Source organism: Anabrus simplex, chromosome 2, assembly GCF_040414725.1.
Source record: "Anabrus simplex isolate iqAnaSimp1 chromosome 2, ASM4041472v1, whole genome shotgun sequence".
Taxonomy (NCBI): Eukaryota; Metazoa; Arthropoda; class Insecta; order Orthoptera; family Tettigoniidae; genus Anabrus; species Anabrus simplex.
Window position 1 is genome coordinate 972949270 of NC_090266.1, and position 27953 is coordinate 972977222.

Below are 27953 nucleotides of genomic sequence, written 5' to 3' on the forward strand. Positions count from 1 at the left end.
AAACATAATTTTAATTTTAACATTCTGCAAGTCCAGGCTTCATTCATCAAATTTCATGGCATCCAGCATGTACCCTTTGGTACCCATATAATTTTGTGAACACTATCCCCTCATTAACACATTCTAGAAACCTTTATATGCATCTGCTTGCCTAATTTCATGAACATTTTGATCCAAATTACTGAGCAGGTTGACTGCACAGTTCGAATAACGTAGCTGTGAGCTTGCGTTTGGGGGGTGATGGGTTCGAACACCACCAGCACTGAAGATATTTTTCCATGGTTTCCATGGTTTCACACTTATACCAGACAAATGCCAGGATTTTGAAATTATCACAATCAAGTCTGAAATTCCTGTCTTCTTATCTGCTTTTAGTCAGTGGCAAATGGTGGGAGGCTAAGACATGAAAAGCACAACACATTTATCAGGTGCCCATTCCTAGCCCTTTCCCATCTTTCTTTTGCAAAATACTTTCCATGTGTTTGAGTGACATTTAACCACTATATAACTATCCTAGCTCTAATTCATTACATTCATGGAGCCATTTATTTAATATGAACTCTCTTTGTATAATTTTGATGTTGTTTTATTTTGAATCAGAATGCATGGGAATGTATGAATTCATTTGGTGGTGTTCTTAAAGCTGTCAAACCACTTCTTTATGTATTTTTGGAAATATTGATTTTATTATTATGTTTATTGACATATTGTACCTTCTGACAGACATAAATGAATGCAAGGCTGGAAATAGCAGCCCCTGTGGGGTGAATGCAGAGTGTGATAATACACCCGGTAGCTTTATATGCAAGTGTCCTTCGGGCTACGCAGGCGATCCAGCTGAAGAATGCGTTGATATCAATGAATGTGGTCGTCCAAACACCTGCGGTATCAACGCTAAATGCCTCAACGTCCCTGGCTCGTACAAGTGCCTATGTCCACATGGTTTCAGCGGTCAAGGACACTTATTCTGTGAAAGTTAGTTTAAAAGCATGTTGGTGGTATATTATTTCCATGAATTGGTTGTGTATGGCAGCAGAATCAAAATCCTTCATTTCCTATCTTGTAATTTCAGAACACGAAACACTTGCTGCATTTCTGTGGCCTGAAAAATGTGAAATCTGTAGTTGCATCCAGCTTTGCTTTCTTTTTTCTATTTTTTTTATGCCAGTAGTCTGAACATCAGTAGTTAGTTACCCTGTAGAATGCTGTGTTGTAATGCATATATTTATGGAGATGAGTTCCAGAGTGATCTGAGTATGGTGGAGTATAAAAATAATGTCTGTTGTAGTTTAATTTTGTTCCCGTTTCAACTCTTTCAGCCCTTAGCATACATTCTTCAGTGTATGGCTCCAATTGTGTCAAAATTAAGTCCATTTTACTATCATTTTTAAATATAAAGGACACAATGGGGTGTTACACAAGCAGAATTAATATCATAATGAAAAATCGATAAATGATGGGTATCAAGTAATAGGGTTCAATACATCAGATAATTGTAACAAGTATTCCTAGTTGGCTTCTGCAACTGCTGTAACCGTACTGTGCTGCGGAATATTTCTATATATGGTGGCTACTTATCATTAATGTAGACATGTATAAAGAAAGACTCTTCAACTTGCCTCTGATATTTGTGGAGTTGCTGGATTCACTGCAACTCATTTTCAGTCTTGTAGTTCCAGGCCCGGTGTCCTTTGTGACAATGCATGATACGGTATGCGGCAAAACATATTACACTGAAATTATTGCTCATCTGCTTAGCAATGGTTCATGTATTTATTTATTTATTTATTTATTTATTTATTTATTTATTTTTTTTTTTTTTAGTTCCGTTTGGGCCTGCTATGGACCACGTGGTTCTTATCTCTAGCAGCTTTCTTCTTTGACCAGTACTCCTTCATTCTTGCACTGTGAATGTCTTTTCGCTCCTGAGTCCATTTCACACCTCCTCCCGGACGTACTGTTTTTTCTGTTAGTGACTGGAGAGAGTTTGATGTTCTGATCAACGTTCTGTACCTATTCCTGTCATAAATTTCACTGGGAGCAATGTCCAATTCTTGAAGGTCTTTTCTGACGAGTCTTGCCCACTTGGCATTAGTCGCTTTCCCTCTAGAGATGGTGTGAAAGATTCTGGAGGTGAGCCTCTGATTGTCCATTCTCATGACATGACCGTAGAAGTTCAATCTCCTCTTCCTCATAGATGTTGTAATGCTCTCCAATTGTTGGTACAGTTCGTTGTTGTGCCTGATTCTGTACTTGCCTTCTTCTTTAATGGGGCCCATGATTTTTCTCAGGATCTTCCTTTCCTTCAGCTCCAGTTTTCTAAGTTGCCCTTTTCTTACCATGTTTAGGCATTCTGAGGCATATAGTACTGACGGTCTCACTACAGTAGTGTAATGCCTGATTTTGAGGTTAAGGGAGAGGGATTTGGATTTGTACATACTCTTACATAGGTGGTAGGCATTTTCCAATTTGATGCATCTGCTGTTCATGGCCTGATCTTCATTCATGTTTGGGGTTATCCATTCTCCTAGGTATTTGAAGGAGTTAGTCCTTTGTATTGTTTTGTCCCCCAGTGGGATTGATTTGGGTGCATCTTTGATGTTGGTGATAAACTGTGTTTTGTTGATGGCGATCTTCAGCCCTACTTTAGCTGCTATGTGGTCGAGAGAGGATAGTTGATGGATAGCTTCCTCCACACTGGATGCCAGGAGTGTAAGGTCGTCTGCGAAGGCTAAACAGTTGACTGTTAACTTGTCTTTCTTGTAGCCAATTCTCAATCCAGAGTCATCCTGTAGCATTTTCGTCCACTCACGAATGACTTTTTCAAGTAGGCAATTAAAGAGGATTGGAGATAGGCCATCCCCTTGTCTGACACCTGTTTTGATCTCAAATCTCTGGGACAGTTCCCCTCTGAATTTGATTCTGGCAGTAGTGTTGGTAAGAGTTGCTTTCACTAGATTCAAGGTTTTCTTATCTAGTCCCAGTTCAGCGAGTGCCTGGAAGAGTGACTCTCTATCTACTGAATCGTAGGCCTTCTGAAAGTCAACAAATGTTGCCACGTAGGGTGAGGCGCTTAGGTTTTTGTAAGTGATGATGGTTTTGAGGTTCAGGATTTGTTCGGCGCATGACCTTGACTTGCGAAACCCAGCCTGGTACTCTCCGATGCAGGAGTCTAGTTGAGCCTCTACTCTTGTGAGTAATACTTTGGAGAGTATCTTATACGTCACTGATACAAGGGAAATCCCTCTGTAGTTGTTGAGATCTGATTTGTCGCCTTTTTTGTGTAACGGGTGGATGATAGCTGAAGTCCAGTCGCTAGGTAACGCTTCTGTCACCCAGATGTTTGATATGATTTCATGGATACTTTGGATTGACTCCTCATCAGCGTATTTCCAGAGCTCTGCTATGATTCCATCCTCGCCCGCTGCTTTGTTACATTTCAATTCTGAAATGGCTTTCTTGATCTCCCCCTTTGTTGGTGGGAGAGAGTCCGACTTAGTAACATTCTGAGGTTCGAAATGCAGTTTCTCCTTGGGTTCCCTTGAATTTAGAAGGTTGTTGAAATACTCTGCTAGAACTGTGGTGCACTCTTCATTGTTCATTTTCAGATTTCCGTCAGCTCCCCGAAGGTGAAGTGTAGGGGCTGAGTAGGGTGTTATTTGAGATTTAAAAGTTTGGTAGAAGTCTCTAGTGTTGTTTCTTTCAAAATCCCTCTCTGCTTGTTCAATGATATTTTTATTGTACTGCCTCTTGGTGTTCCTGATAATTTTAGTTGCAGTTTTCCTAACTTCTAAGAAGTTTTTATGGTTTTCCAGACTTTTGTTATGGTTCCATTTTAGCCATGCTTGCTTTCTCTCTTCTATTGCTTTGTCACAAGTAGTTGTCCACCATGGATGTTTGTTCTTTCTGACTGCCGGGATGGTGGTTGTCGCTGCATCTATTAGTGCCTTCTGTAGTTGGGGCCAATCTTTTTTGTCTTTGTTTTTAGCCAGGGTCTCTGTGAAGTTATTGTTATCTTTCAGCCTGGCTGGATTGAACCTTGGAATTCGTGACTTGATGCAGTGGTTTTCCCTGCTGCTTTTAAGAGGGATGAAATTTGTTTTGATCAAAGAAAGATAGTGGTCTGAATCAATGTTTGCGCTTATTTATTTATTGTATATAATAGCTTGACATTGTAAATTCAATGTTACTGGGTGAGTTGGCCGTGCAGGCAAATGATCTTAATTAAGGCCACGGCTGCTTCCTTACCACCCTTATCTGTGTCCTATCCCATCGTTGCCATAAGATCTATCTGTGTCAATGCGACATAAAGCAGATTTTAAAAAAATGTCAGTGTTTGTTGAGTTCTGCAATTATGGTTCTCACAACAGAGGAGAAGGTGTTTATCGTGAACATTTTGTCTGGTCATACAGAGTAGGGGTGTCAGAATGAGCTGAGTTTGCTTTACTTTAAAGAGCAATACAAGGAGTGATTTAATACATAGGCACCAAATAACAGAACAAGGTCCGTCTTGTGTCAACGAAATTAGAATCATGAACGACTTCTCCAATAGGTGTTACAGTTCCCAAAGCATATTCGTGAAATATTGGGCCCTTATTTCATTGAGGATGCTGCACAAAATCCAAAAACAGTAGACCGAGTAGTCTCATTATTACCCCATTTCTGCGGGATTTGCGCCATTTTTGTTGCGCCAGAAACTTACACCTCCAACAACAATGTATACAGCCAGATGGAACTACAGTCCACACTGCGTGGGAGTCACATACCCATCTGCAAAGTCACTTTGGAGATCGCATAATTTCTTGTGGAACTCCATTCCCTTGCTCCTTGGATCTCACGGTCCCAGACACTTGCATATGGAGCATGTTGAAACGATCAGCTTTCAAGACAGATGACCCACCTAAAATTATTCCCAAATTATATGGGAAGATAATGCCATTTCTTGCCTCCTTACAGTAACCTTTGTTAATCAACATGTTCAGTAATCTTCAGAAACATTATGAACAATTTGTAGTATTTGATGGTACACATTATAAACACAACACAATTAAATAACATTTTAGTGTAGTTTGTTTTGCTGCATATGGTATTTTATGTGACGAAGTTTGCTCCACATTGTCCACCCCATCATCTCCTTCAATGGAGATGTGCAGTATTTTGCATTGATATCTTTGTACCTTGGTAGATCCCCTATACTACAGAGGAAGGCTATGACTATAATAGCCATGCAAGTTGAAATATGTATTCTGATTTAGAAGTACACAGTGTAAAACCGGCTAAGATAAGCGCAGCATTGCCTTATTCCATGAATGTTGTGTTTTTTCATTCGCATCTACATCACATTTGAGTTCTTTGACTGACCCAGTTTGGGAAAGGAATCAGCTACTCAACTATTTGCATGTATTTATTTTTATTGTGCATGGAACCTGTTGTGAGGAACTGTTTTTAATCTTCATTTTCTATCTTTATATTTCAGTTTTTCTTGTGACCTGAAAGAGCTGTTCTGTGCTTCTGTTTTGCATGATTTATTTTTATGTTCTCCTTTGATAATAGTAATCTTTAATCAAGGACAAGCCTGTTGAATGAAGACTTCTGCTATTGTGTTATTTTCTCAAGCATAGGTGGCATATTGTTGTGGTGTTCTGGTGTGAATTTTTAAATTATTGAAAAGAAACAACAATATGAACTAGAGCTAGTGTTCATTGTCTGTTACATGTACAGCAGAGCCAAATGAGCCTGAAACTTGCTGTGTGCTTTGTGAGTGTATCTTAATGAGATATTTAAGGGAAAGTGTGGGTTTGTCTATGCTGGATTGGTGGTAGGATAGACTTTTCACTGAGTGAGTCTCCAGAGTTGTTCTGTTAACATACACAATACATTTATTAGACACTCAAGATTCCATTAACAATATTATTTTGTGGGATAAACCAAAATGAAACATGACAGAATTAAATATAAATTACATATAAATAATAAATTGTAAAAGTTGGTAGGTGGCAAAATTTAATCCATGATTATCACTGGCCACCATTGCTTGTTTCCTGCTGGCCAGTGATGGAAACAATACCTATGCACACGGTTGCACTTCCTCTCTCCACTGATGTCATTTCATTTCATTATACTGTCTTTTCCCTATTGTTCCTGTGGCTAGATTCTGTTGCACTGACCAGAATCAATGTAGCTTATACACTATTAGTCTGTGGGATGATATTCTGTACCGACTGAAGGCGTATGGAGCAAGCTGTTTTTGGGTAATGAGTTACGATACTTTACTTTCTAATTTATATTTGTGAAATGTGAGTGAAATTTTCTGTTTATGTACTTGCATGAGAGTATTTGGAAATTAACTGGCTCCAGAAACTATTATAATATATATATCACCATAACTTTCTTCAGCTCATCCCAGCTATTTCTGGGGTTGCTGGAGCCACCGAGGCTCATTTTGGTTTTGGCTAGGGTTTAAAGCCAGATGCCCTTCTTGACGTCAGTTGATTTTTGGGATGAAAATCTCAAATGAGGATCGGCCGGATTCGAACATGAGCCTTCTGGATGGGAAGCCAGCAGCTAAGCCACTGAGCTAATCATGCCACATATATATTCCAGCTTGAATTTTATCAGTCATTTCCAGTTGTTATTGCATTCTAAGATTCGTACTTCAGGTGGGAGGTTTGAATCCCACTGTCAGAAGCCTTGAAGATTGTTTCTCATGGTTTCTCATTTTCACTCCAGGCAAATGCTGGGGCTGTACCTTAATTAAGGCTATGGCCACTACTTTTCCAATCCTTCCGTCGCTGAAAACCTTTGTTGTGTTAGTGCGACATTAAATCACTAACAAAAAGAAAATTCTCTGCTGGGAATTAATTATTATCTAAAAGTATGGTTAGAAATAGATCTCTTTAATGTATTTAAGTAAATTTAATGTGTCTTGTTTAGTGAATTGTGAGGGCAAACCAGAATTCTGACTTGGATCTTATGAAGAATTACATGTATAAGCAAAGCCACTCAAGTTAAAATTTGGTAAATCCCATCACAATTTTATTATGTCATACCATGAAAATGTTGATATGAATATTGTTGTTTCTTTTAAAAAGCCATTTGAATGTAATTGCCTTGATTTCCTTTTAATTCTGAGATTCTAGCATTTCCATTCAATTTATTTCTCCAGGTTTATGTGCACTTTTCTTTTATAATTGTCTTCTGAGCTCTGAATGTTAAATTTTCCATTGTATGCCTGTTTTATTTCTGCATGTGTTGTAGCAAACTGTAAATACAAAATTCCTACTGTTGGCATATGTGGGCTGCTGTAAATCAGTTAGTTGGAGTAAATCAAATTTTTACCATCTTCAAAATACTTGTCATTAATTGAAAATATAAGCTTATATTCTTTGAGTACCGTATTGACTTCTTGTCATGTGATTTTCTTCAAAATAGTTGAATATTGTATTTACAGAATATTTCTAAATGTTTTAATGGCTATTATATTTTAACTTACTCTTTATTCATAAGTATGTAATTTGAGGAAATACTGTGTTAACACAGTGAGTGTAAGTAACTGAATATTATTCACATTCTCTGAACTTCCAGTTTTTTGTATTTTAAATTAATGTGCTTATTAATAGGTACTGCTCCATAGGAGAATCATTCAAGTAGGAAAAAATAATTCTTGATTCATTGTTTATTACAGTATATTTTATTATAGATTAGTCTTGAGAGCAAGTAAAGTCATTATTCATTTCAATAAATGTCACTTAAAATTAACACCAGTTGACAGTACAGACTTTATACCAAAGATCGACTAATAGTAATAGATTGTTGGTGATTCTGAAGATGAGTATCTCTCTCCTTAACTGTCATGATCTTAAGGAAATGAATACAGCACATATTTGATCAAATGTTTAATGCAGAACTATCTACTGAAATGTAAGTCAAGGAATATACGTATCACACACGCACGCACGCACACACACACACACACACACAAGTGATAAAAAACAAAGAATATATACACGAATAAAAAACATCTTGGAGTGGCACACAGCCTGATCGGAGTTATGACAGTAACAAATACAACCTTCTGAGTCTAAACATGTAACCTCAGGAAGTTACAAGTTCCATGACAATAGGGGCTCAATAATTCAACTGGTATTAATTTTGGTGGAGTGCAGTAAATTGGTATTAATAATCATTTAGAAAAATAAAGAAAGGATAGGCCTACAACTTTTACTTACTTTGTAAAGATATGTAATGAAATTGTGCATGTTTCAGATGTAAATGAATGCAAGGACAACCCATGTGGTGAAAATGCTATTTGCACTGATACTGTTGGAAGTTTTATTTGCTCATGCAAAGAGGATTACACTGGAGACCCTTTTAAAGGATGTGTTGGTAAGCATGTTTAGATTTTCTTTAACATTTTTGACAAGGGGAGAACTCTTGAATGGTGAATAGCTCAACATTTGCTTCTCTTTTCAGACATTAATGAGTGTGTTGCATTGGACAAGCCATGTGGAACAAATGCCCTGTGTGAGAATGCTGTACCTGGTTATAATTGTATTTGTCCACAAGGTTTCTCAGCAAAATCAAATCCAGCTGTCGCTTGTGAGCAGGTTGATGTGAATATTCTCTGCACCTCTAACTTTGACTGTGTGAATAATGCAGAGTGCTTGGAAGGACAGTGCTTCTGTCAGAAAGGTTTTGTAGCCCAGGGTGCAGTTTGTGTGGATATAGATGAATGCAAAACAAATCCATGTGGACCTTATTCTGTCTGTACCAACACACTTGGAGGCTTCCACTGTGAATGTGAACATGGATATGTTGGTGCTCCTCCTAGAGTCAGTTGCAAAGGTAGGTCTATGCAGATGATAAAATATTGTATTTCTTGAATTATGTGATGTAAATAAATGACATGATAATTTACTATCCTTTAATACAATTTCTTTCTACTTATTACTTTTCTCATAGATAATTTATTCTAATGAAAATTTTCATGAGAGTATTTTTTTCTACAAAAAAACCTTCTGAAAGTTCATTAATTACAAAAGTTTATATATGTGATGAAATTTAAGCTGTCCACCATGAGTTATTTGATTATTTTGGCAACAATATTTTTAGCCATTCTGATGGGATTAGTTGGGTGATCTTTGAATCACAGACAAGGGCTTCCATATATAGCTCCAGGTTCAGGATTTCTCTTAAAGACCAACCAATAACTGTTATTCCTATGAAATGTTTATGCTGAAAGTTAGATGTCCAGTAAGAAGTAAGATAAGAAGAAAAGGACTTTATTCCACTGTTATGATATCCAATGATAACAGTAAACAACTTTGAAAAGTGTCTTACATAACATCACTGAATCAATGTCAGATCTCATAAGGATTATAGGAAGTAGTTCTCTTTTGTTGATGTGACTATGATTGAAACACCTAAAGTATTTCACATCTCCAAAAAAAAAGAAGGAACTGGATTTCTTACAAGATTTTAAGAGTGCAGACATTCTTCATTGAGAGAAGAATGAATAGAGATAGCCTATTAGGCTTGTTCAAAATTTGAAATCTTGAGCATATGTCCAAGACATTCTATAGTATTGGTGTATCATTAATCACTTATAAGATTGAGAACATATTCTTGAATAAGGAATATGGGGAGAATACCTTACTAGAACTCTTCCAAATCCTTATAGCCATAATATTATGCTTTCTCAATGGACCAAGGTATTCAAATGATTCCTATGAACATTTGTGTTTTTGGACTTCTTTCTCATTGAAATAGTGCATGTGAGGTGTTGGAAAGAATTAGGTTACTTCCCAAATTTGCCTTATTAAGGCATTTTAAAAAGAAATTATTCTTATACTCTAATATATTAACTCTATCTTGCATTTCTTGAACATTTCAACACAGGCAGCTTGTGCTTTGAGAAAGCATTTATCCTACTAATGTTATGCTAGTTGCAATGTGTTACTTCCCCCTCTATGTGCTACATTTTATTTTGAAAGGTTACTTTGTTAGTGATTTTACCAAGTAGTAAATAATAATGTCTGGGCTTACTGTATTACTTTAGCTCCTTGTGAAGAAGTGAAGTGTGGTCCCCATGCAACTTGCAAACCCGATGGTCAAGAGGCTTACTGCATCTGTGAGGAAGGATGGACATTCAATCCAAGTGATGTATCTGCTGGATGTGTAGGTTAGTATAATTGCTGTGCTTTCATTGGTATTTTTTTTAAGATGCCATGCTATTTATAAATAACATAATAATGATAAAAAAAATTATAAGCACTTGTAAGAGAAAGACATGAACTAAGCGAGTTGGCTGTGCGGTTAGAGGCGCATAGCTGTGAGTTTTCATTTGGAAGATATTTGGTTCGAACCCCACTGTTGGCAGCCCTGAAGATGGTTTTCTATGGTTTCCCATTTTCAAACCAAGAAAATGCTTGGGCTGTACCTTAGTTAAGGCCAAGGCTGTTTCTTTCCCACTCCCAGCCCTTTCCTATCCCATCGTCGCTGTAAGATCTATCAGTGTCGGTGCGACGTAAAGCAACTTGTAACAAAAATAAAAAATAAAAAAAATAAGAAGCAAAAAGAAAGGAATGTTTTAATGTACCCTGTATTCTAACATTCTTCCCCTTATTGTACAGTCACAGTGTGCTTAATTTAATATACATCTCTCTTCCACTTAACATAAGAGTACAGTGTAAATCATCTAATATATGTTTTTTTCTTCCAGATATTAATTATTATTTCTACATCCCTCCATTTCAGTTTTACATCAGTACTAGTTAGTCCTTCTTAGTAAAAGTCAGTTTTCCACTGAATTGAAATGAATTATTAAATAATTTAGAACTAGTGTAAATTTGCGATATTTATAAAAATTCTTACATCAATGTTATATTTATATTTAGATATTGATGAATGTGACAAGGTGAATGGACCATTTGGCCGATGTGGACTGAACTCTGTATGCACAAATACACCAGGTGCTTATAGTTGTCAGTGCAAACCAGGTTTCTCAGGAAATCCCCTCAAGCACTGTTTGGGTAAGTTCTGTAATTTACATAAACAATTTTTTGATGCTGAAGGTTTTATTTTAAGATATTTCTCTAATCATTTTCATATTATCACCAGATATTGATGAATGTAGCCGCAGTGATGCTTGTGGTGCTGGTGCTCTTTGTCAAAATACACCTGGTTCATACACCTGTGAGTGTCCCCAGGGATCCATTCCTGATCCAGATCCTCACACAAAATGCGTAGGGGTTGTGACCTGCAATGTGGACAAAGATTGTCCTGGAAATGCCATTTGTGATGATCAGAGACGTTGTCTATGTCCCGAACCTAACGTGGGACATGACTGCAGACGTAAGTTTAAGTTCTTAGCATAGACTCTTGATCTACATGTAGAATTCTTATTCTTATTAAGCAGTTTTGAACTTGTGTATGAACATTTTTGTGCTAATAAAAGTTAATTATTCATCCTTCTTTAGAACAAATTTTTTAAGGATGGTCCTGCTGTTTATATTTTCACTTATGTGAAAAACTACACTAGTTAAAAGTCCAAATATGTAAGATTATTTACATTGTAAATATTTATCTGCTTTAATTAGAAATGGTATCATAATATATTGATTTGTATTAGACTGCCTTTTAAATACGTATTTACTTGCAATATATCACAAGTTTTTTTTCTGAAAATTCAAGCATAAAAATTGGGGTGTGAGGTACTTTCAGGAAGTTATTAAATGAAACTTGATTAGAATTCAAATTCTTTTTAAATGTAATAAAGCCTCACAATTTCTCATAATATGGCATTTTGTTTTAACAAGTTACTGAATATTAAAACAAAAGTATTAAAGTTTGTAGGATTCCATCCATAGCCGAACATGCTGCCCTGCCATCTCCGCTTCCATTTTACTGCACAGAAAAAGAAGAATATTAGGCCTACTACCAGTACTTGTCATGCAACACACACAATTTTTTTAAAGGGTATACCTGAAACAGTTTATTGCATACTAGCAAGACACCCGTGCTTCGCTACGGTATTATACTGAAATTTATAATTGAATGCTTATTGTTTTAGATATATAATCCGCCGAAATTCGCGATCTGACTCGTTTTCTGCGAGAATCCACCAAAATTCCCGATCTGACTCGTTTTCTATTAGATTACGGCACTTTTCCTCCCATTTTGCAATCTTCCTTTCCAGGAATCAATTTCGTACTTCCCGGGCTAGGCTCAGGTATTCCTCCCGGTCAGTTGGGTCCGTAAATCTTTGCCATCTTTTCCTATAATCATTTTAATATGTATAAAATCCTTCAGAAGATCCGGCGTGGTGTCATATTGGGTGCTTTGGCGGCACTGAACCCGCGGCCGGACTGCATTCTTATTCATTACCCGTCCAGGAGCCGTTTCCAGCGCGGTCCGCACATTTGACGACGGTCCGGAACATTATTATTATGATTATTATTATTACTATTATGTGTTGCTGGAATGGCTGATGACAGGGAAAACCGGAGTATCCGGAGAAAAACCTGTCCCGCCTCCGTTTTTTCCAGCACGAATGTCACATGGAGTGACCGGGATTTGAACCACGGAACCCAGCTGTGAGAGGCCGGCGCGCTGCCGCCTGAGCAACGGAGGATACTTATAAGTACATTAAGAACAGTAAAATCAATAGGTCTCACCTCCTTCTACACCCCACCGCCGTTAAGTTTATTTACCGCCACCCCCCCCCCAAAAAAAAATTAAAAGAAGGCTTGTTTCTTTATGTTTAAAGGTGATTCCAAACACCAATGTTCACGTCTATTGCCTTCAGTTTTGAGATATAAGTATCCCCATAAAAAATTTTACTTTTTTCACTTCTTTTCACACTACTCACCCCCCCCCCCCAAGTGAATTTTCCCGCAAAAAATACTTGTTTCTTTAATAGTAAAAGATCTTCTAAATACTAATTATCACGACTCTAACTTCTTCAGTTTTTGACTTATGTGTCCTCATGAAAGGAATTCAACTCCTTTACACTCCCACCCTCCAAGATGGTTTCCCCACCAAAACGCGTTTTTCTTTGTTTTTAAAGGAGATCGAAATACGAATTTTCACATCTGTAACAACTTTAGTTTTTATTAGATGTATGCATTCTCATACAATTAAGTCAATTAAATTTTCAATTCTTTCACCCCACCCCCCCCAACCCTTCATTGGATTTTCCGAGAATACGTGTTTCTTTACTTTTAAAGCAGATTGCAAATATCAAATTTCATGTCTGTAACATCTTCATTTTTGAGATATCAGTAGCCTAATTAAAAGAATTCAACACCATTTTCAGTCACTTTTACCCACCCCCCACCACCCAAGTGGTATTTCCGAAAACTAAAAATACACGATTCGTTATGTTTAATAGAGATAAAAAAATACCATTTTTCACTTCTGTAACATGTTAAGTTTTTTTAGATATACTGTAAAAATTCTCATTTTAAAATTTCACCCCTTTTGAGTTCCCCTTAAGTGGAGTTTCCAAAAACAAATCACCTATGTTTCCTTACATTTACAGGAGATTCCAAACATCCACTTTTTACGTCTGTAACATTTTACGTTTCCAAGATATTCTGTAGATATAGTCTTTCAAAAAATTCACCCCAACTTGTCACTCCTGTTTAACAGCCATTAATTGGATTTTCCAAAAACTAAAAAATACGTGTTTTTTTTATTTTTAAAGGAGGTCCCATATACAAATTTTCAGTTCTGTAATATCTTTAGGTTCTGAAATATAAGTATCCTCATTAAAGGCATTCAACCCATTTTTTACCCTTTTACACCCCTCCTATTAGGATTTACAGGAAACAAAAAAATACGTGTTCCTTTATTTTTAGAGGAGATTCTAACTACCAATTTTTACATCTGTAAATTTCAAAGTTTTAAGATGTAGACACACTCATTTTAAAAAATTCACCCCCCTTTTCACCCCCCAATATTTGGATTTTACAAAAACGAAAAAATACGTGTTTCTTTACTTTTAAAGTAGATACAAAATACCAATTTTCAGGTCTGTAATATCTTCAGGTTCTGAAATATAAGTAGCCTCATTATAGCCATTCAACCCATTATTCACCCTTTTACACCCTTCCTATTGGGATTTTCCGAAAACAAAAGAATACGTGTTTCTTTATTTTTAAAGGAGATTCTAAATACCAATTTTTACATCCATACATTTTAAAAGTTTTGAGATATAGATACACTCATTTTAAAAAAATCACCCCCTCTTCACCCCCCCATTAATTGGATTTTCCAAAAACAAAAAAACACGTGTTTCTTTATTTTTAAAAGAGATCAAAAGTACCAATTTTCAGGTCTGTAATATCTTCAGTTTCTGAGATATGAGTACCGGTATCCTGATTAAAGGCATTCAACCCATTTTTCCACATTTTCACCCTTTTTCACCCCTCCTATTGGGATTTTCTGAAAACAAAAAAATACGTGTTTCCTTATTTTTAAAGAAGATTCTAAATACCAATTTTTACATCTGTAAACGTTTAAAGTTTTGAGATATAGATACACTCATTTTAAAATTTCACCCCCCTTTTCACCCCCTTAGCGAAGGAATATCCAAAAATCCTCTCTTAGCGAGCACCTACATCTTAATATGAATATATCCCCAAAATTTCATTTCTTTATGTCCAGTAGTTTTGGCTCGGCGATGATGAATCAGTCAGTCAGTCAGTCAGTCAGTCAGTCAGTCAGTCAGGACAAGTTATTTTATATATATAGATTAATGCAGCTCTCTTCAACAAACCTACAATCATCGACTCACCTTCCGTCACATTAAATCCTCAGCCCATGGCACGATTACCATTTATCTCAGCAAATTGAATCTCTCAAATTTTAAAACTTGCCATAATATTTGAATGCTTCTCCATAACTCACATATAAGCAAAGTCATGTTGCAAAGCAAATTACATTATTGTAATACACTGGACTCTATCTTATACTTCACGTTTCTCACATACCATGTACTGGTACACTCAAATTTCAGCCAGTTCAACAGTGTCATATTTCATCTAGCTCAGTTGAACAGGGAATACACTAGGATCCAGAATTACCAACCTGCTTTTCACCAAACAAGGTGAGAGAGATGCTGCAACTAAGATAATCGGAGGATTATAGGAGACAAGTTGACATTAAGCTGAGAGCAGGCATGCATGCTGCAGGGTGTAGCTTGTTGTATTTATACTGACACATGAAGAAAAAACCAATGCAACATATAAACTGGGCTTTTTTTCTCCCTTAACTCCGTATAAAAAATTAGGGTGCACAGTATACATGATGATGAGGTATATAAGAGTAAATATTGGTAAGAACTTTACATTTTTGTATTTTGTCATTTTTATATTTCATTATGATCTGTTCCAGATCCTTGTGAGACCATGTTCTGTGGCCCTAATGCACAGTGTATGTTGATTAATGACGAGGCTAAATGCTTGTGTGCCTATGGGTATACTGGTTCAGGAAGTAGCTGCGTGGATATAGATGAATGTGCTGTTGGTCCTTGTGCACCTGGAGCTGTGTGCAACAACGAACCAGGTGGTTTCTCTTGTCAGTGTCCAGGTGGTGCTGTTGGAGATCCATACAAAGGAAGCTGTAGTCAACCATTTGGATGTTCTGCTGATAAACCATGCCCTGGAGGTGAACAATGTGTACGAGATGAGTTTCTTGGTACTAGTGTATGCATTTGTCAACGAGGATACACTAGAAACAGTGAATCAGGCAAATGTCGTGATATTAATGAATGTACTGAACTACGAGACAAACCAGCCTGTGGACTTAATGCTATCTGTAAGAACTTACCAGGAAGCTATGAATGTCAGTGTCCTCCAGGATTTAATGGAAACCCATTCTCACTGTGCGAAGGTACGATATTTTATGTTGCCTTTCACAAAGATGTGATTGACTATAATGTTTATTCTTCCTACACATAGTTGATAATAAAACAAAGAACCACTATGCCTTTTCTTTTGAGAGCAGTACTGACAGGAATCCACTTCTAAATTCACAGCCATCACTAAGAAGGCAATTTAATCTTCTCCTGCTTTCCTATCTAGAAAAGCAAGCAACCTTGTAGTTTTACACAACTGCTGATATCATGATCATAGTCATGGGACTTGAAGGGACATTACTATTCATTACTTTTCGTTTAAAAAATTTCGCACGCATTGGCTAGAATTCAAAATACAGTCTATGGCTCTTGGCTCTCACACCCCTTTCTTTTCTACAATTTTCTGCTTCTGTACCATTTTTCAAATGTAGGCAAGGGAAACAGTTGTTGCTTCCCAGTAGCCTCCAGTCACTTTTAATCATATAAAGCTTTCCTGCTTACATAGTTTTCTTGGAAGATTGTGCTTCATGAGGAAATTAAGAAGGAACCGAAATATTTCAGAAATTAAGTCCCCAAAAGAGAACCATAATTTAATTTCATTGATTGCAAATATTGTAAAAGTATTCAAGATCTTTAGGCTTTGTCAGTCATAAAATTACCAGTGTTTCTCTCCAATGTGGCATTGAGCTCATCAGTTTGGTCGCCATACCTCTCCAAGATGCAGACAATTAGTGCACCATTGAGATACCACTGAAAGTCTCTTTTTGAAGCATAGGCCAATGACCTTAGATGTTAGGCCCCTTTAAACAACAATCATCATCATCCTTTTGAAGCACACGCAGTGTCAGTGCACTAGGGGTGACTGTACCTTCACTTGTATAAATGCCTGCTTTTGGTTTTGATTTAAATATGGAGTATTGTTCATTATGAAAAGCTTAGAGGATAAGGCTATCTATATATTATTTGTCATCAACTCACTACATTTAAAAAATCAACAACATGCCAGGTGATCAATTGCGTTGATGTAGTATTTTATACTCTAATGATATTTAGACTGTAATCAGTTTACTGTTCAAAATCTACACTGAGAAACTTTGCAGAAGTATGGAAGATGTAAAATATCGCATCATTCAAGCCATTAGTGGCATTCATATTGTTGTTTACAAGTACACAGAAGGAACTTTGCCCTGAGAAATATCATTACTTTGCAACGTATTTACTCAATACATCCTGTATTATAAAGCCAGCAGATCACCTTCCACACTTCACTTTATTAGCTGCAGATTGAAGGAATATTCTGTCACTAACACTAACCCTATTCTCTCATGGCAACCCATGAAAATGTAAGGTGGATTTTGTTGTACAACCTCAACCCCAAAGCTGGTTCATCCGCATAACTTATCCTTTTATGTCTTAATTACAAGTACTAAGTAAGTTTGACATGCGGTTAGGGTCATGTAGCTGTGAGCTACCGTTGGCAGCGCCGAAGATGGTTGTCCATGATTTCCCATTTTCACACTTGGCAAATGCTGGGGCTGAACCTAAGGTCACGGTCGCTGCCTTCCCAGTCCAAGCCCTTTCTGATCCTCTCATTGCTGAAAACCTTCAATGTGTTAGTGTGACTTTAAACCACTAGCCAAAAACAAAGGCAAAAAACAACTAAATACAAGTGCCATCCTCCTATTTTTTAACGTTATATATTTTATGTGCAAGTTAACAATATATCAACTATTGACTTATTTATCTTTAAGGATTTATCTGTAAACTGAAGTTTGTTTTGGTTTCAGAGTGCAATACACTTGAGTGCCAATGTCAGGCTCCATACCAGATTGTTGGAGGCAACTGTGTACTGGCAGGTTGTTCTAAAGGAGAATCATGTCCTCCTGGAGCTGAATGCATTACAATTGCAGGAGGTGTCAGTTATTGTGCTTGTCCTAAAGGCTTCAAAACTAGGCAAGATGGGTCTTGTGAAGGTAAGGAGAATATTTAGAATTCACACTAGTATTGTTCCTATGATCTGTCAGCAACTTACACTACTATGTTCAGAGTTCAGATTTGGGTTGGACAAAGCTGACGTGGAACTTATTAAAATATATTTTTAACCAGACACCGTGGAGTGCTGTACTAGGTACGGCATGCCTCAAACGTTGTCTTATTTGTACACAATGCACAGTCTCTGCATTATGCTACCATCTGTTGTAGAAATTTTAAACTAAGTCAAAAACTCATTTACAAAGTGCCATTGTATTGTTTCCTCTTCTTTTTCATGGATATGTTTACTCTCTCTATTAACAGTTTCTTTCCCTTTGAAAAATTTTATGAATTTTTGCACTGTGACAACCAATATATTGGGAAGCTGTAAAGTGCAGCTCTCTGAGGAGAGCATTTTGTTTTTGTTTTTGAAGAAAAGTTACAATGACTCAGTCGATGGTGATTTTAATTCCATAGTTCATTGATAAATAATGTTGCTGTGGTGGAAATGAGCCAGCCCCGTGGTGTACGGGTAGCATGTGTGCCTCTTACCCAGAAGCCCCGGGTTCGATTCCTGGCCAGGTCAGTGATTTTTTCCTGGTTCAGAGGGCTAGTTCGAGGTCCACTCAGCCTACGTGATTGGAATTGAGGAGCTATCTGACGGTGAGATAGCGGCCTCGGCCTAGAAAGCCAAGATTAATGGCCGAGGGGATTCGTCTTGCTGACCACACGACACCTTGTAATCTGCAGGTCTTCGGGCTGAGCAGCGGTCGTTTGGTAGGCCAAGGCTCTTCAGGGCTGTAGTGCCATGCGGTTAGGTTAGGTGAAAATGAATGCTGAAAGTGGAGGCGATAGGAAGGTGCGAGATAAGTGCGGCCAGTATCCAGTAATCGGGAGATAGTGGGTTTGAGCCCCACTGTTGGCAGCCCTGAAGATGGTTTTCCGTGGTTTCTGATTTTCACACCAGGCAAATGGTGGGGCTGTATCTTAATTAAGGCCACGGCCGCTTCCTCCCAATTCCTAGGTCTTTCGTATCCCATCATTGCCGTAAGACATATCTGTGTTGGTGCACTTAAAGAAAAAAAGAAAAAAAAAAGGGTGCGAGATGCTGAGCTGCTTGCTTGCTCATCGGGTGCCTGTGCATTCCAGTGGGAAGGCGTGTCTGTTTAAGTGGTTCAGAGGGAAGTAGTTCATGATGTAGAGTAGGAGTGTAATTATACCGCACCGAAATTTTGTGTGCTTATATGCTGAAACTACCGAGTTACAGCGGTTCCAATATAGCACATCTTATGCTCCTAATTTATGGTGAATAGTGGCCCCCTCCCCCACTAGCAAATGGTGCACACTGTGACTACTCCCACGCTGAGGGTTGGAAGAAAGTTTCTGTCAGCAACCAGTATTATACAGTACATTTTTATTTCCTTCCTATACTAATAATTATTATATCTTATCATGTACAGATGAAGTGGAAATCATGATTCCAGTTTTAAATATGTTTTTTTTCCCCTTGTTTCTGTAGACATTAATGAGTGTACAGAAGGTAGACAAGTTTGTGGATATGGTGCAGAATGTATCAACAGTCCTGGATCACACAAATGTGTATGCCCAAGAGGATATAGTGGGGATCCTTACAATGGTGTGTGTTCACCAGATCAAGTGCGCTGTGTTAATGATGGGGACTGTTCTTCTAATGAGAAGTGTGTACAACCAGGAGAGTGTGTTTGCCCTCCACCGTTTTTCACAGATCCTCTTGACAGCAACAAGTGCAAAAGTAAGTACTACTTCCTTGGCTATCAAAAGGTATCTTTAGGAATAGTTATTGTAATTCTACAGTACTGTTGAATTTTACTGTACACTAAATATTCACAAGCCACATTTCCTATAAATCAATTCATGTCTGGCTTGTAAAGACTATCATTTTTATTAATGGTGAAATATTTTGACCTTAATAGTTTGTAAACCTTAATCTTTTGAAAATTAGCTATTTAATTTTTCTGTTCTTGGCTAATAGGTTAAATTTTAAGTTGAGTTAAATATTCTGTTTCATCATTCTTAAAGGTTTGGCTTCATATTTATTACTTCACTCCCAGTTATTTTCTGATTAGCTTTCATTTCTGACAAGTATTTTGGAAGAATCACCAGTAAAATTCCTTCCTTTAACTTAGAGATGCATTCATCTTTTTTTTTCTATATCGTATATCTGAAGGCACTATGAACTTTTTCTCTGAGCTGTGCAGAACACCATATGACTATCAGGCATTAGTTCTGTGTCCATATCTTTTACGCTGATGCCCTTATGAATAGCGCAGTTGCTTACCTCCTGGCTCAGCGTAATGGAACCTAATCCTGGTGCAGTTACTTGGCTTTTACGGTTACTTAAATGTGTGAGAACTATGTTAACGAATGTACTGACTCACTAAAGAACTCCTTTGTCTGGATTCTTGGCCGAATGGTCAGCGAACTGGTCTTTGGTCCAGAGGGCCCTGGGTTTGATTCATTGCTAGATTGGAAATTTTAACTGCATGTAGTTAATTCCTTCAATTTGGACTATGTGTTTGTCTCAATACACATCTTCATCTACACACAGCATATTATGCTACAAACCACTACAGAAACACACAGTAGTGAATACATCCCTCCACAAAGAGTTGATGTTAGAAAAGATATCTGGCCGTAAAACTGGGCTGAATCTGTGCAAAGCACTGACCCCATGTAACTGGGAAATGACCAAGAAAAAGAAGAGCGCTCGTTGGCAGCCCTGAAGATGGTTTTCCATGGTTTCCAATTTTCACACCAGGCAAATGCTGGGGCTGTACCTTAATTAAGACAACGGTCGCTCCTTTTCCACTCCAAGCCCTTTCCTGACTCATCGTCGCCATAAGACCTATCTCGTGTCGGTGCGATGTAAAGCAACTTGTAACAAAAAGAAGAAAAAGGAAAAATCATAAATGTAATAATTTTTTGCATTACGTGCTGACGAATGTGAAATACCAGTTTCCTGATCTACTCTCCGAAGCAACTTATGTGGACTGACTTGCAATCTTGCCCATATATCTTCTAACCTCTCCTGTGTGAGAAATGTTCTCCTTTGCAGTTTTTTTGTTATTAGTTATGGAACCAGTACTAAACCACTTATGAACTTGTTGCACGTAATATTTTGATGGTACAGTAGAACTGGGAAACATCTACAGAATTTTCAAAAACACCTATTAACTGGTTTCTTCTTCTTGTGCAAATAACATGCAGCCAAACATATTCTCTGTGCTGTAGAGTACTTAACCATTGTGATGATGATAATAATAACAACTACACACCTTAAAGTCCAATAGTTACTAGCAAACTGAACGAGAGAGCTAAGTATTTGCTGCATCAGCTGTCAACACTTCTTATCATGCCAAGCTTGACACAAGCCATATGTTGCTGGCTTGGGGATTCCTACGGCCTGTGACAAGAAGCATGAAGTTTTAAACTATTCTCCCTGTAGTACAGAATTCTTGCAATCTGACATGTCTTAAAACCATCAGTAGATGTGTTAATCATTTCTTCTTCTTCTTCTTCTAATGTCCAGCTCTGTGGCTGAGTGATCAGCGTCTTAAGCCTTTAGTCCACTAGCCCCCAACTTCAATTTCACCCCACCTGGTTGAAGAATTTAAATCATAAATGGTTAAATTCCTTGGTTCAGGAACTGAGTGTTTGTTGCCAACCTTCCTGCAACTTGCACACCACACACTACCCTCTACCACATTAACTTGCAGTTTCCTATATATGGCAGTTATCACCCACCCTCACTGGAGGGTCTACCTCGTAAGGCCTGCAACAGGCTAGCAATAGTCGTCGTCATTATTGTTATTATTATTATTATTATTATTATTATTATTATTATTATTATTATTATTATTATTATTATTATTATTATTATTATTATTATTATTATTATTATTATTATTATTATTATTATTATTATTATTATTATTATTATTATTATTATTATTATTATTATTATTATTATTATTATTATTATTATTATTATTATTATTATCTAATTGGAAAGAGTATTCTTCTCAGTCAAATGGCTTCCTTTATTTCCTCTTATGGTTTTTACAATATTGTCTACTGAAATGGCTCCATTGATCTTTTCTTATTTATTTCTTTATGCTTATTTGATTGACAGATTAGTAGAAGTTATGCCTTGAACCAAAGAACTGGGGACTCTTTCTGACTACTAGAATGAGTTTTGACCTAATTCCTCACATTTCAGTCAGTTTCATCTCAATTAAGCTTTCTTTAAGAAGTTAATTCTAGTGTGGACACACTACTGATATCATTGTACCCTTGTGCTCTGTAAAAATGTATCGGTGCAAAATGAACAATCTATTTTTTTAGTATGATATTTTAGCCTTGTGATGATTATTAATATCTTGATGATTGTTTATGCACATCAGTTGTCCTTCCTGCTGTTGTTAGAATGGTAGCTCTCTACCTTTGCAGACTTTACTGTGTTGATCTTTGTATTGGAATTAACAGTGCTATTCAGTCCTATACATGGTTGTTTCTACATTGTACTTAACATTTCAAATGTTACTTGTTACTTAAATGGCTTTGAAGTCCATTTCTCCCTCTGATACCAAAATAAATTCATCAGAACATATGTTTCTTTTCTTCTTCTTCTAGGTCCATGCGAAAGGTTCCCTTGTGGTATCAATGCAAAATGTACACCAAGTGATCCTCCTAAGTGCATGTGTCAAACAGGCTACAAAGGAGATCCTTTGCGTGGCTGCATGGACATCGACGAGTGTTTGGAAAATCCATGTGCCTATGGAGCACATTGTATCAATGAAAAAGGTGGATACAAGTGCGTGTGTTCTCGAGGAATGACTGGGGATCCTTATCGATCTGGATGTGAGTATTTATAGTGAAATTGTAATTCAGTGAATAGATGTTCACCCTGAAACCAGGGAGACTATTATAATAGTTGAGATTAGGATCTACTGGAGTAAAGGTTAAATTTCCTTTTTGAAATTATGTCTTGGATAATGATACACTATATCTAAGCACCACATACATCATTCCCTGACTAGCAGTCAACTAGATTCTTAAATGTATTCATACACATATAGATAAATGAAACTTACAGGAAATACCTATTCTGAAAAAATCATTTTGCTTTGTTTATGTATGGATATTACTTTTCAAAACTTTCAGCCTGGGACTAGAATTTAAATAATACCCTGCTTTATACAAGCTACATTTTTCCTAAGCATTTTCCTTAATAAATGCATGGTCAAATCCCGATGTCTTGGTACTTTTTCAAGAAACTTAAATACTTGCTTGATGGTAATTGAATAAACTTTTTGTTATATGTAATGGTAATAAAATTACATACAAATCAACTGCTTTTAATTCAACTTTAATTTAAAATATTTGAACCTGAAGTTCTCATAATTGCAGTTTATTTATATGGCACCTTTGATCCTTGAAATGCAAGATACCAAGTATAAGCCTATATGTTGAATCTCCAGAAAAATATAATTTTACCACAGTCAGTGTTGTTTGGTTAAAACACAAATGTAATTATGGAGCACTAAAGCAAACTAGCATACCTCAACACTTAAATACTGCTAGGTAGTAGACCATATTTCTTTTGTATTAATGTTAATCTTATCTGGTGGAGTACTCCGGAATTCACTTTCAACTTACTCAATGGGCCCTGTCATTTTAAATAATTTCTGAGATTTTTTCTTATGAATGAAAGTGTGGGCAGTGCTACTTTTCTTTGTACTTTTATAAGAGTAGTAAGTAGAAGCCAGGATATTTTTGTTGTTAGGAAATAGTGCATATATACAGTCTGTGACTAGATTAGGCCTGTAACCATAATTGGTTCTTTACATTCAGATTTAGAATCTTGAATCAATATAGAAAATTTCTGGTTTTGTTCATAATATGTTTATTATATTAAATTTAGGAGCTAAGCCTAGAAGCCTACAGTATAATTAATGAAAGGTTTTCTATTTAGGATTTTGCTCTGTAGGCGTTTAGGCTATAAAGAAAACTGGAAGTATTGCCTTCATGTTGTTCTAAAATAGGAAAGCAAATTTGTGGAGTAAGGATAGAAATGTTCAGCTTTCATGTTCTTTTGCAGGTGTGATAAGCGATGACCATGGAGCTGGAGTCCCTAAAACTGAATGCTCACACAATGATCACTGTGCAGGTCAATTGGCATGTGTCAATGGTGTATGTGTTAATCCTTGTAGTACATTGCCTTGTGGTCCAAATGCTTATTGTGAGCCCGAAAACCATGCTGCATGGTGCCGTTGTGTTGTTGGCTTTACAGAAGCAGCCAATGGAGAATGTGTCTCAGGTAAGATAGAAGAAACCTTTAATCAGTTATGTAGATTTTGGCTCATTTAAGTCTCAAATCTCTACTTGTTAGAGTTGTCTTCTTTCCACATAGTTTATATTCATATTGGTATGCTGCAAGCATCATTACTCCTCAATATACAGGGTATATCTTAATTATACCAACAAAAATGTTACGGTTGTGCAAACTGATGGTGCAATCTGACTGGTGGAAATTATTTTTTGTTTTGAGAAATGAGGTTAATTTGTTACTTCTGGGCATGCAATTCAAATTGACAAACTTGCTGTATTTGCTTTGCCAGAGCCCAAGGTGCTGCCCGCTGCTGTGCTCCAAAGAAGAGAAGAAAAGGGAGGGGAAGTGGGATGTATGATAGACGGAGACAGAGATAATGCTCGGTACAAGTGCACAGGTTTCTTGTTTGTTTCACACAGTTCCTTCGCAGCCCCAGTAGGCAGTGTACAGATTGTTCTGCACACGTTGGCTCCTAAGTTTGCAGCAGAAATTAATGAGAATGGTTCAGTTTCGGTACACCTGCTGCGAAGGTATGGCTGATATGCATGTAGCCTACGGTGCAGCAAATGGCAACTGGAGAGAAGCCACACGGATGTATGGCATCTGGCACCTTAATTGCCACCAACCTCATCATTTAACCTTCATGTCCATTGACAGGCAACTGCATGAAGGTGTGGAGCTTCAGGCTTCAGATGCTCAATGCTGGCAGAGCACAGTCGGTACTGAACCCAAAGTTTGAAGAGGCTTCTTTAGAAGAAATAAATGATTATGCACCAACCAATATGAGATATGTCGTGAGGAATGTTGGCTCATCTTGTATGACGGTGTGGAGGATTTGGAAGTACCAACAATTACACCCTTATCGATATCAATCGGTGCAAGAACTAACACCACTAGATTACCCACAATGCCTAACCTTTGCAAGTTTGGTCTTAATCCTCAGATACTTACGTTCGTTATCATCATACTAGTACCTGCGTGTTTGCACTGCGCTTCAAAGAAGCACCCATTTTTCTTGAAACACGTAAAGGTAGAATTAGCAAACAGTTGTAGGATAAAAAGATAGTTTCAATACAATATTAAAACAATGAGAGGCATATAAAATGAAGTATCAACCTAATAAGCAGAAAACATTAATATTACCATAAACATATACAAACACATTGATTCACACAAAGGAACTATCGATGATGAAAATATGTCATTAACATCTTTTTCAATCCAAAACATGCTAACTCAAAAAAGTATTGAGATACTAGAAATAATCACTAAGTCATTCAGTAATATCACTATCTTCGTATTCCATCTTGTTTGTCTTCTCCAAACAGATGTTGCATTTTATTCACCATTGACTGTGGTTCTTGCAAACATTGTTGCTCCATTCATAGCACCTAACACCTGTTTTGGTATTCCTATGAGAACAACAAATGAACAAATTCCTGGATGTATCTTGATTTGTTGTTTTTCTTCATTTTCATGATAGCTTTGTAAAAAAACATGAGATGTCTTTTGGCAATTTAGGTAATTTTGCCTGGATTTGAAGGTGGTCTTTCATCAACTATAGGGTGATATTCTTAAGAAATTCCCTCCTCTTGCAGATCTATTTTTAGGTTGGTTAAAAAAGAAAATCTTTTGGGAATTAATTCCAGTGACATTGAGCTCCCCATAAAATATCACCATCGGCCATCATCTTGTTATTCTGGCATTTGAAAAAGTAGAACACATTTAGTCGACACAATCCACTCCTTCCTTTGTTACATTATAATCAAAAACACTTTCTGGCTTTCCAGGGTCAGGATCTCTTTTACCATCATCGTGCACTGTTGGAGAATTATCACCACATTCTTCTTCTTTGTTACCGAAAATACCAGAGCAAAATTATCTTGAAAGCCGAACATAGGAAGTTCCAGTTTGCCGAGATTTAGCATATAAGAATTCAGGCGGAATTCCTCTTTTATTCATTTTAATGGTGCCTATTGAAGTGAGCCCTTTCGCTAGAATGTATTCGGAAAATTCATAACTAGTATAATTATCAGCAGTGATATTTCTCTTTGACTTATTGATAGGTGGAACTAAATTCTTCACAATGTCCATTGGCTTGTTTGAAAGTTTATAAGGCCCTTCTTTCTGCTTCCCGTCATACGTTTCCAGATTACAGGTGTAGAAAGATTTGTTGTCACACATCGAATAAATCTTTACTCCATACTTTGCGGGCTTATACTCTACACACCTGCAACGTCCATGAAAAGTAATCAACATTTCGTCTGTGGTAATGAATTCACCCAGACTGTAATTTTTCTTTCTTCGAGTTGTTGAGAAGTCATGGAAGTCATGGATTGGTGTGAGTTTGTCATTTCTATGTTTCCTCGTTTCTGTGTCATCAAAACAAACTGATCGTAACAAGAACAGAATGCTGTTGTAAGACATCACTCCTTAAAGTACAATCAGACCAGTGCCATCAGTAGCTCACAGTTCATGAACATCGGCATGGAGAAATCAGAAAAAGGCATCCCAGCAATGCTAAAACTTCAATATCAGTAGTGAACTTACAATTTCTGGGTCTACTGTAGACCTGAGTGTCAATAGTCTTTATTTGAATGCACTTATTAGTGTAACCAACAATTTTTATGGATAATACAGTATTATCAAAAATAAATTTTAGAAGTGCGTCTCTTTCTGTCTGAGTGTCATTGCAATTTCTTGTTGATGCAGGGAACACTTTAATTTTGTTTTTACTTTTTGTTTTTGATGGAAGTGCTACTGGATTATCAATTCATATTGTCGTCTAAGAATACAAAGGACAGCCAGAATGTTGAGCAATCATGGTACCATCCTACAACAAAAGTAGTTGCAAGTGTGATGTAAACACTGCTTAGTGTCAATATTTGGGCTGGCATAGTTGGTGACTATTTATTTGGGCTGTATTTTCTTCCTCCTTGCCTGAATGTTAAGGAATACTACCTTTTCTTGGTAGACTCACTGCCTGTATTATTGGAATAATTGTAATGATATTGGTTTTACGTCCTGCTATCTATATTTTAATGGTTTTTGAGATGATGAGGTGCCGGTTTTGTCCCACAGGAGTTCTTTTACATGCCAGTAAATCTACCAACACAAGGCTGACGTATTTGAGCTCATTCAAATACCACCAGACTGAGCAAGGATCAAACCTGCCAAGTTCGCTGCTCTACCGCCTAAGCTACTTATCCTGGAAGGATTATTGGAAGGTGTTCCTATGGGTATTCCACAGTGAATGTGGTTGTTTCAGGATAGCACTCAACTGCATTTCACTTGCCGTGTCACGCAGCACTTAAATGATCATTATCCAGGGAGATGGGTGGGCCAGTTAAATGGCCTCTGTCCTTGGCCGATTTAACTCCGGTGAACTTTTTCGTGTGGGGTTATGTGAAGACTTTTGAGTATGCAAACGTTGTAGAAAGAGGAGATAATTGTACCAAGAATCCAGGCATCTTCCCTGGTCATTCATGACACACCACACATCTTGAACAGAGTCCAAAGGTCACTAACTACACCATTGTGGACTGTGCATCAAAGTAGAAAAGGGACATATTGAACATTTATTGTAATCAAATCATTAGGCATAATGTTTCTTTCGCTCAGTATTTCCTTCCATTTGCATTGTTCTGAGTAAAGGAATGCATGATTGTGGGGTGGCAGTGTTGCATCTTCGGGCATATTAAATAACTAAGAATGTTATTGAGAACGACAGACGAGAGGAGGAACAATTGGGTG

The 27953-nt window shown here is 37.1% G+C and overlaps 1 protein-coding gene across 1 annotated transcript in view; it reads left to right on the plus strand.

Annotated features, from left to right (window-relative positions):
• The window catches only part of dpy (dumpy), a 562668-nt gene that overhangs the window by 115116 nt on the left and 419599 nt on the right, over positions 1–27953 (plus strand). The window contains 11 exon segments of the mRNA XM_068226068.1: positions 724–975; positions 8266–8385; positions 8473–8844; positions 10058–10180; positions 10896–11030; positions 11119–11352; positions 15397–15894; positions 17647–17832; positions 19350–19601; positions 22502–22750; positions 23994–24188. Of these exon segments, the coding sequence (XP_068082169.1) occupies positions 724–975; positions 8266–8385; positions 8473–8844; positions 10058–10180; positions 10896–11030; positions 11119–11352; positions 15397–15894; positions 17647–17832; positions 19350–19601; positions 22502–22750; positions 23994–24188 (2616 nt within the window).